Genomic DNA, 9,799 nt, shown 5'->3' on the forward strand with positions numbered 1-9,799 from the left:
TTCAATGAACAGTCCGAATTTGTTAATTCTACAAATTAACAGAGTATTGCTTAGCATATAGATCGGAAGCAGCAAACTATATTTTGCCGACTTTCCTCAATGTGAAAGAATGACAGGCCATGCTATCTGATTCTTACTATACAAATATTAGTCAAAGTAGTCACACTCTATAGAATCATAACCTGGTTTCAAAACAACAACAAAATAATGAAGGTGTTATTGTATGTTTTCTCAATTACGCTTTACAAACCTAGAGAGACTCCTTTAAATAAATAAGTCTTGCTTAGCGTCGAGACTTGAATCAGGAGACAACTATTAGCTCCTACCACCAATATAAAAGAATGACAGGCCATGCTATTATTATAATATAATTATATAAAATATTATATATATTATAATTATATGTTATATTTGTTATTATAGTATTATATTATTACATTATTAGGGCCCGAGCACCGAACAGAGTGGGAGACAGTGAGACAGTGAGGCCCTATTAAAATTGTGAGGATTATTATTATTTTTCAGGCAAATGAATTGGCTTTTTGAGAGCTTTAACATGCTCCAATCGTTACCAAAGTTTGCAGAAAATTAGAAAGTGGTGAAAATGTACGTATTCTGGAGTAATTTTAAATGGGCGTGGCAAAAGGGCTCAACAGCGCCCCCTGGAACGCAGCCCCTGAGTTCACATTGACCGATCTTCACAAAAATCGATACACAGGTGTATCATGACCAGACAAGCAAAAAAGTCTAGAGGTGCAATTTGAAAAACGCAACAGGGAGCCCGCCATTTTGCATTTAGTGGCCACCTTGTTATTCTAATGATTCATTCTTTATACTCACAAACATTGTTTACGGTGTTATTTTTAAGCTCATTACCTGTGAGCTATTGTACTCTAGGTTGCAAAAGGTTGCATGATTAAATCCCAGACCAGCCATTATTTCCTATTGAATGAGGTGTTATTACAATTGGGCTCAACTCTAAAGATCAACGATGAGTCACCAATGGTTAATTTTAAATAGAGGTTGACAAAATCAAATCTCAATCAAGTGGTCACTGTCTTCAGCAACATAGGATAGAAATCTCAAGACTGGTCATGTAGAACAGACTGTCTGATCTAAATCCTACAGGACAACAAAATCCCCATTGGTTGCATTTAAAAAGAAGCTGACAAATCAAAGTCTCAAAGTAATCACATTTGTGTTAGTGTTTTACCAAAACCACCTTTTGTCAGACCATTTTAAGTTGAATTTAGAATTCTCAACTAAATAGACTCCTATTATAGTTGTCTAGTAGCTAACACCGTTACCAAGTGCACAGCCATGTGTCGGTACAATACAGGACAGTTTCACTCCCATGCCAGTTAATGATTAAGTTAATAGTACAGCAGACTCATCTCGTACACTTAATATGAAATGCCAGAACCTCCTTTTATTCATCATTAATAGAAAAAATAAGAACAACCCCAGGTTCCTCTTCACCTCTGTAGCCAGACTGTCATAGCTCGACTTAATCATCTATTCCTTTATTTCTTTGCAGTAAGGACTCCATGAGCTTCCTTACCAATGATATTGTAACCATCAGAGAAAAATGTCACCCCCTTCCCATGAATTACACAAATACCCTGTCCAGAACAGAAAACCGTAGAACCAACTGTAGCACCAGATTAATATTTAGATGGTCATAGGTCAGAGCTGATCTCCTCATCCTAACCACTTGTATAAAAGATTCTGTTCCAACTAGACTTTTTCAGGAAGTTTAATCTTTGACTAGTAAGTTCCATAATAAATAAGGTTGAATATTTCCACCAACCAGCTAAATACCACAGGCTTTTAAGGTTGCTTTAATTAAACTTCATTAAAAAGTCTACTACAGACGCAGACGTTTTATCCAATTATTGTTCTATACAAAACTTCCCATTTACTTCTAAAATCTGTTAATGTTAAAAATGACTCCTCCATGCACACAAAAGTTAGTCATGGAGTTCTACGTGGTTCTTTACTGGGACCGAAACTCTCCAGTTTATATATGCTTCCATTAGGCAATATTATCAGAAAGCACCACATACATTGCCATTGCTACTCATACTGTATTATGTTACTTCCAGATCTGCACTACTACACTACTCAACAATTATCATGTATTATTATTGTTATTATTTTTATTAAATGCTGCTAAAATGCTAAATATACTTTCCCCCTACCCCCTAACTTTCTTTTGTCCTTCTTTTTCCGCCCATCTCTCCTCTCTCCATTTTTCTCCAGTCACACTAACCAGTTGAGGGAGATTGGGGTTCAGTATCTAGCCCATGTACCATAGCTGCCCCATAAGTGTCAGATGCACATATTGGATCACACACAGTCCTTTCCGTGGATTATAAAGGTATCTGGTGTGTGACTGCCATCTAGTGGTTAATGATCTGTGGGTAGCGATAGACCACACTGTTCTCTTGTGTGATATGATCTCACGTAGGGAAACTACACAGTCAGCGGTGACATTGTTGGGTTGGTGGAAATAAAGTAAATATAACAGTTAAACAATTAACATACAGTATATTTTCAAAACAACATAAACAGCTCATATTTATACTCCATATATGTAATTTTATATGGTGGTATTTGTATTAATGAAACATGAACTTATAATTGTACAAATCATTGTAAATCAACAACCTTTGTACATTAGTAGGATACAAAATTGAAATGATTAGCTAATGATTATTATTATTACTAATATTATTATTAGTAGTAGTAGTAGTAATTATTTTAATATTACAGCCCAATTTTTTCATTAAAAACAATTCGCATACAGGTATTTGCTCAAGGACACTTGAGAGACACACACACACACACACACACACACACACACACACACACACACACACACACACACACACACACACACACACACACACACACACACACACACACACACACACACACACACACACACACACACACACACATACCTGGCAGTCGTTCTGGATGAGAGCATCCATGGCCTTCCTGATGGCGGGGTTGGGCGGCTCACAGGCCTCCACCTGGGTCTTGAAGTTCTGTTCGAAGTACGGCCCCATCATGTAATAGTTCTCCCCCCATTCATCCGCTGTGATCTTTGCCTTGGTCTGGATCACTGTGTAGATTCCTCCAACTGCAGGTTCACACAAGTCACACGTCTTTCACTCTTTTCTTCCTTTAATAATAATATCATGAACAAAGATGAAGCTCATGCCAATGTTCCATCTCAGTGTACCAGTAAGGGTCAAAGGTCACCTGATTTACTGGTTATGATTCTTTAGTGAACTTTGTAGTTGCTTGACATGTCGTTACAATGCATTGAGAATGAAGTCAGACCCCTTGACTTTCTTAAACTTTTGACATTAACCTTCAATGCAGCAGAACTGATTTGTGACCTGTGCATCAACACAATCCTGTCTATCAAAGTCATGTCTTGGTTTTTGCTCTGATATACATTGTCAGCAGTGAGATCCCTATGTGAACAGGTGGTGTGTGTCTTTCTAAACTGTGTCAGATCAACTAAATATACCTCAGGTAGTCTGAATTCTTTCATCAATTTGATCAGTTTTGTCTTCGAAAAAAAAATGTACTAAAAAAATCCAAAATTCTAAAGGCCATAACATAATTATTTTTTTCAACATGAGCATGACGGGGTCTGAAGTACAGTACATTTATTTCAAGGATGGGAATTTCATTTTGGGAAAAAAGTGAAACAGATAAATTTGGAATGCCTTTGATCTGTCAGTTCGATTAGAGATTTTCTCTTTTTTATCCTTCATTTCCATCATTACCAGCTGATTATCCCTTGTAGTAGTAAAAAAAATGATTTGATTTAAATTTACATTAAAAAATGCATGTTGTCATAAATTTACAGCAACTAACTTTAACAAACAATTTAGAAGGTCCACATGTCACTTCTATGCTCTGGATATAAGACAGCTTTAGGTGTTTTGGCCTTTAGACAAACAAAATTCAATGTTTAAAATGTAAATATTCACTCTGATTCTTACTGCAGTATTTTGTGTGGTTTGCTGAATGATGTGTCAGAATCTTCAGTTTTGTAACACACTAAAACACATGGAAGTGTTTTGACCAGACTTGGCAACTAAAAGACAAATATTGATATGAAAGACCAGCGGCTGTCTCTGAGCTCATAGTGACGTCCAGACTGCATCAGAGAGCGGTGGTTATATAAAAGGAGAGGGCAGGGAAAACAGCAGAATGAACCATAACCCCTCAACTGTTCCACAACATGACCACGTGATGCATTAGAAACAACGAAGCCCTACATTTGCTTTCCAGACACTAAACTCTATGGACTCTGTAAAACAATGATTTCATAGGTGCAGTCGCTGTCGAGTATAATTCACAGGAAAGAGGAATATTGCAATTGTGATATTTATAAGTTATTACTTCTGTAAATTTTAAAAAATCTGAGAGGTTCACATGGAGTCACATTTAGTCAAAGTGACCGTCACGTAGACTAACAGACAGGTCAACGGTCAGGCTGTGTTGTGTGATGTGTAACCCCTCCACTGTCGAGATGTGTAGCAATATTTAACAATGAGTCTTTTTGAATACAGATTTTTACAGTTTCTTATGTCCAAAAATAAAAATATTTACTTCCAATTAAGCTGAAAAAAGGTTAAATAGGCCGGTGATGAATTATCGGTAGGATACACACACATTTGCAAACTTCAGTTTGTTCTGCACAATGTCAGATATTTGTTGTAGAAAGATGGCATTTATGGGGATGAGTCATTGTCATTCTAAGATTTAATAAAATGCCCTATGTTTGAGCCTTTGATTATATGGACGAGACATATTAGAATCCATCAGTCAAAGCAGCTCCTCTTTCATTACTTATCTGCAGTTTAATGTTTAACTCCTCACAGGGAGGAGACTGAGTCCACTCTCAGCTGATTTCAATATTTGCTCTTCCAGGGGCAAAGAGTCAGTTTTACACAAAATATTATCAATGATAAGATGTTTTACTTTCAAATGCTCTGCATGGAATCACTTCCTGTCAGTTAATCTTCCATGTTCATGTTTTCTCTTAATTTGTCTTCCAAGATAAAGGTGATACTCTAAACATTTGAAATAAACAGGCTGTGTGTAATAAGTATCATGAAATGCTTTGGACAGCTCAGTGCAGATGAACACATTCTCACTGCATGGATGCATCAATTGGGTCAGACTTACCTTTGTTGGTGACCTCCCAGGCCACCTCAAAGAGCAGCAGGTCCTCCACGGGCAGCTCATCTTCCTCCCAGGACGGCAGCACCCCGCTCAGGGACGTCATGGACAAGGAGCGAGACAGTGGCATCGTGAAACTTGTGGAGGCACAACAGGGAGCAGCTGGAATGTGAAGCAGATCTGTGGCAGTCTGAAGAGGAACCCTGCATACAGACCTGCGAGTCAAGGTCCTGAGCTCGGCAGGGACAGTCCACCAGGACACAGCAGGAAAGACAAGAGCTTCCACCACCACGCCTACTGAGGCTGACCCTCCACACACACACACACACACACACACACACACACACACACACACACACACACACACACACACACACACACACACACACACACACACACACACACACACACACACACACACACACACACACACACACACACACACACACACACACAGACAGACAGACAGACAGACAGACAGACAAACACACCAGGGTGAAAGGTGAGGTGGGGTTGTGTGCGATGAACAGAAAGGGATTGGGAAATGCTGGGTATAGAGTGAGGTACTCCCCAATTAAAGAAAGTGGTAGCGTGTATCCATTAATTAATCTAATCATCACTCATGCAGTGTTGGATACTTCAATTGTATTTATAGTTTTATATTTCGTGGTATCTTTTGCCCTCATTCATTATTATTCTAATATTATCATTATAAATAGTAGTAATAATAATTCTAAATCTTAATTTATAAACCATCTTTCATCAAATGCAGCACAATGTGCATTACAGCAATAAATGTACATGAAAGATATGAAGACATACAATGAACATAAAGTGTTGTAGAAAATCATTGGAAAATAAGATGGAAATTGAACCCAGTAAGAAACACGTGAGATTAAATTAGAGCCTGTAATAACACTACTTAATAACAGTTGAAATTGAGGTTAAGATGGAATACACATAAAGATAAAAACTGTGCAGCAGCTAAGTCTTCAGCTTTCTTTTAAAAGATACATGAGTGTTGTTTGTTATTACTGAATACACCACACTTAAAAAGACCCGGGGTGGATTTTGATGATTTATGTTATAAAACTATACATAACCTGCATTATAATATACATTTGACACACAGATTTAGACAAGTAACCGACTGTGAGGGAGAGAGAGTGAGGAGGGGGGGGCACGTTTCACCAACACGGTATGTGCACGTTTTGTTTACCTTCACTGTACATACTGCGCTCTCATTGATCGCTCAGGGTTGTCAAAACTGTTGTGCAACAATGTCCCAACACCTGCATCAGCAAATAATAAATGAAAATCAAAGACTATGGAGTTAAACAGTTATTCAAACCTGGTGAGACAATCTTTTATTTTAGATATGTAATGTTAGCTGGGGGTACACAGGTCCCACCGGTTAGTTTCTAAAGATTTAATGTTTTTATTTTTAATAATAACCTGTATAATAACCTGTTATATTCAATTTATATTTTGTTTATTTGTATTTTACATTATGAGAAATGTAATCAAAAAGTTAAAAGCCCCCTTTCCCTGTGGTATTGTTTTCTTACAATAATTTGAAGTAAAGCTGTACGTCCCCCAGGTCTGCAAACACATGGCCATGTGTACTTTGTGCCGGCATGGAAACACACTGGTGTTATGCACATGTGGATGTTTTAACAGAAGTGGTGGAAAGTAACTAATTACATTAATCAGGCCCTGTGAGGTTCCTGCACTTCGATTTCATACTACTTTATTCTCCTATTACATCACATTTCAACGGGGATTGCCCGCTTTAGTTAAGTCCATTTGTTTTCTGCTATAGTAACTAGTTACTTATAAATCTCAAATTTTACATTAAATCAAATAAATGAGTTTTTTCTAAAATACAACATACGAAACCCGTAGTTACCACCTCTTTTTCACTTGTGAGCTCTTTTCAAAAAGCAGTGGGTTTCCTTGTGGGGCCTCCTGTCAATCAGTTACAGAGGCCACTATTATTATGATACTTGGGTAACGTTTTTACATTATGGTACGGGTACTTTTACTTAATACTGGAGGTAATATTACATTACATTACATATTATTTAGCTGACGCTTTTATCCATAACTAATAGTACCTCTATCATGGCTGCTCTGGCTGGGGGTAGAGTGGTCGTCTTCTCACCAGAAGGTTGGCGGTTAGATCCCAGTCTTCCTCATCTGCATGCTGAAGTGCCCTTGGGCAAGCTACTGAACCCTGAATTGCTCCTCATAGAAAAAATGCTGCCCATAGATGTATGAATGTGTGTGTGAATGGGTGAATGGCAATAGAACTGTACTGTAAAGCGCTTTGAGTGGTCATCAGGACTAGAAAAGTGTTACATAAATACCGACCATTTATGACTGCCTGGCTGGGTAAAGTAGAATTGCACTACAGTTTTCCTGAAGCAACCCAGTCCACCCTGTTGGCCAAACCACAGCCCAGTCTGCATAATTACGCATCAAGCCCTTTCAGTCCTGTTCCTGTCTGTTATTTGATCTAAATGTGTTCACCACCTTTCCATTTTCCTACAGCAACATATCAGCTGAATGAATGATCTGGGTAGCAAACATTTCCGAGAAGAGGTGATGAATGATGCATTTCAGCACCACGGACGTCGGAGAGCTCCGCAATTTACAGTACAGAGACGCAGGCGGCTGTGATAGGCTGGGAGCAGGAGGAGGCCGAGGTCACCTGGTGGAGACATAAAACAGGCCTGGATGGAGGAAAAGGCTTAGTATCTTCTGAGTGGAGGAACATTCACACCCAGAGGGAGGATCTGAATCTTGTGCTCACAGATGAGACTTGTTGCTCTGGCTGTGGTGTGCGGCCTGATCATCGGTCAGGATGCAGGGAGTGAGGGAGCAGCGCTGCCAGGGTATGACTCGGCACAAAGGACACAAGCAACAGGTAAGTCACCAGAAAAGTTTGACTATAGCATTTTCTGTATTCAATTTTTTCTATATATTAAGAAAATATTATATTTTGCTCCAACAATGGACATAATAGTCCATCATTTACTCAAGTATCTTCTTATCATACGTTTATATTATTTCAGTCCACCTCAGCTCAGAAATGGAAGATTTGGCCTCTTCATATGTCATTGTTCACTTAAATTTTTAAAACATTAAAATCATAAACAGTATAGAAAACAGTTGAAATCAACAACTTTTTTATTTAACTATATAAATGGAGTACACCAATATCATTGTGCTTACACATTTTGTATCAATAATGATGATAAAACAATAATTTAATACATAAAATAATATAATTGCTCATATGCCTACTATGTAGTAGTCATTCCTGTACTATACTGTAGTACATATTACTGCTGCTGTACTACTGGTCTGTTCTGTCTCGTATATTCTGGTATAGCAAAGATATATTAATGTTCTTATAAAATAACAACCTGATGTATATATTGGGGCGGCTGTAGCTCAGGAAGAAGAGTGGGTCGTCCACTGAAGTTGGCTGTTCGATCTCAGTCTCCCCCACTCCAAGTTTCCATGAACTCCTATTTGATCCTGATGGCTGTGCCAGCAGTGTGTGAGTGATGTGTGATGGAGAAAGTGCTGCACATAGATGCACTATATGAATGTGTGTGTGAATCACTTTGATCTGAGATATTAGTTTTTCTACATCAATTATACATTTTCCTTAATTATGAACATTTTCACCGTTCTCCGCTCATCTGTGATCTTTTTCACCTAATAAACATTTAGTAATGATAGTTTAAATAGTAATAAAGCATTTCATTAATGAATGACTCGTTGTTCAATTAAAAATATGTATTTATAAATTTGTTTGGCTATTTTTTTTATGTGAAAACATTAAATCCAAAAGAGAGAGAAGACAGAGACCAGGAACAGCATCAGGTTTCAGCTCTGACTAGCTGTTATAATGTGTTATAATGCTGTTCAACTAATTTTAATTGATTAGTGCTTTATTACTATGACACAAACATTTTAGATCACAGATGATTTGTAAGATTTCCAGTCACGATGACCACTCAAAGCTTATTACAGTACAGTTTCACCCAATGACTCACTGGTGTCCTCCATCAGTGGCCTGATGTCTCTGTCTGTCTCCCCAGGATCTGTCCTCTCTGCGCTCAAGAGGAGGACTGAGGCCGACCTGGTGGACGAGCCCAGCCTGTGTTTCTCCCTGAGGGAGAACGAGGAGCAGAGGCAGCTGCTGTGCAACGACCGCAGGAGTAAATTCAACTTCAACCCGCTAAGCCTTCGCTTTGGGAAACGCTACATGTACAGGAGAGCCGTTAAAAGAGCCCGGACAAATAAATTCTTACCCCGTTCTCTGTTCCCCCGAGAACTGGAGGTGCCCACCTGAGAGAGACGAGTCTTTTCCATATGTGTTCAGATCACATCATGTTTCCCTGAATAAAACTTTTATACCTAGCTTTACGTTGAAAGGACTTTGACATCTACAACAATGGAAGAGTTATGAGAAAAAAATGTTGAAATAAAATGAAACTATAAAAATGTGACAAGGACAAAGGACAATCATTTTGTGCAATGGTTTCTCTTAATCACCTCAGTAGGTGTAGTA

The 9,799-nt window shown here is 38.3% G+C and overlaps 2 protein-coding genes across 2 annotated transcripts in view; one reads left to right on the forward strand and one right to left on the reverse strand.

The window, feature by feature from the left end:
• gys2 (glycogen synthase 2) overlaps positions 1-5,466 on the reverse strand; it is a 20,415-nt gene extending 14,949 nt beyond the window's left edge. The window contains exons 1-2 of the mRNA XM_035147489.2: positions 5,218-5,466; positions 2,967-3,148 (exon numbers count right to left, since the gene is read on the reverse strand). Coding sequence (XP_035003380.1) covers positions 2,967-3,148; positions 5,218-5,341 — 306 coding nt within the window. The 5' untranslated portion in view covers positions 5,342-5,466. The remainder of the gene's footprint in view (positions 1-2,966; positions 3,149-5,217) is intronic.
• A 2,553-nt stretch (positions 5,467-8,019) lies between these two features.
• Positions 8,020-9,580, forward strand: kiss2 (kisspeptin 2). The gene is made up of 2 exons (XM_035147617.2): positions 8,020-8,140; positions 9,327-9,580. The coding sequence occupies exons 1-2, from the start codon at positions 8,029-8,031 to the stop codon at positions 9,578-9,580; spliced, it is 366 nt and encodes a 121-aa protein (XP_035003508.2). The 5' UTR covers positions 8,020-8,028.
• The last annotated feature ends 219 nt before the right edge of the window (positions 9,581-9,799 follow it).

Source organism: Hippoglossus stenolepis, chromosome 22, assembly GCF_022539355.2.
Source record: "Hippoglossus stenolepis isolate QCI-W04-F060 chromosome 22, HSTE1.2, whole genome shotgun sequence".
NCBI classification, from domain to species: Eukaryota; Metazoa; Chordata; class Actinopteri; order Pleuronectiformes; family Pleuronectidae; genus Hippoglossus; species Hippoglossus stenolepis.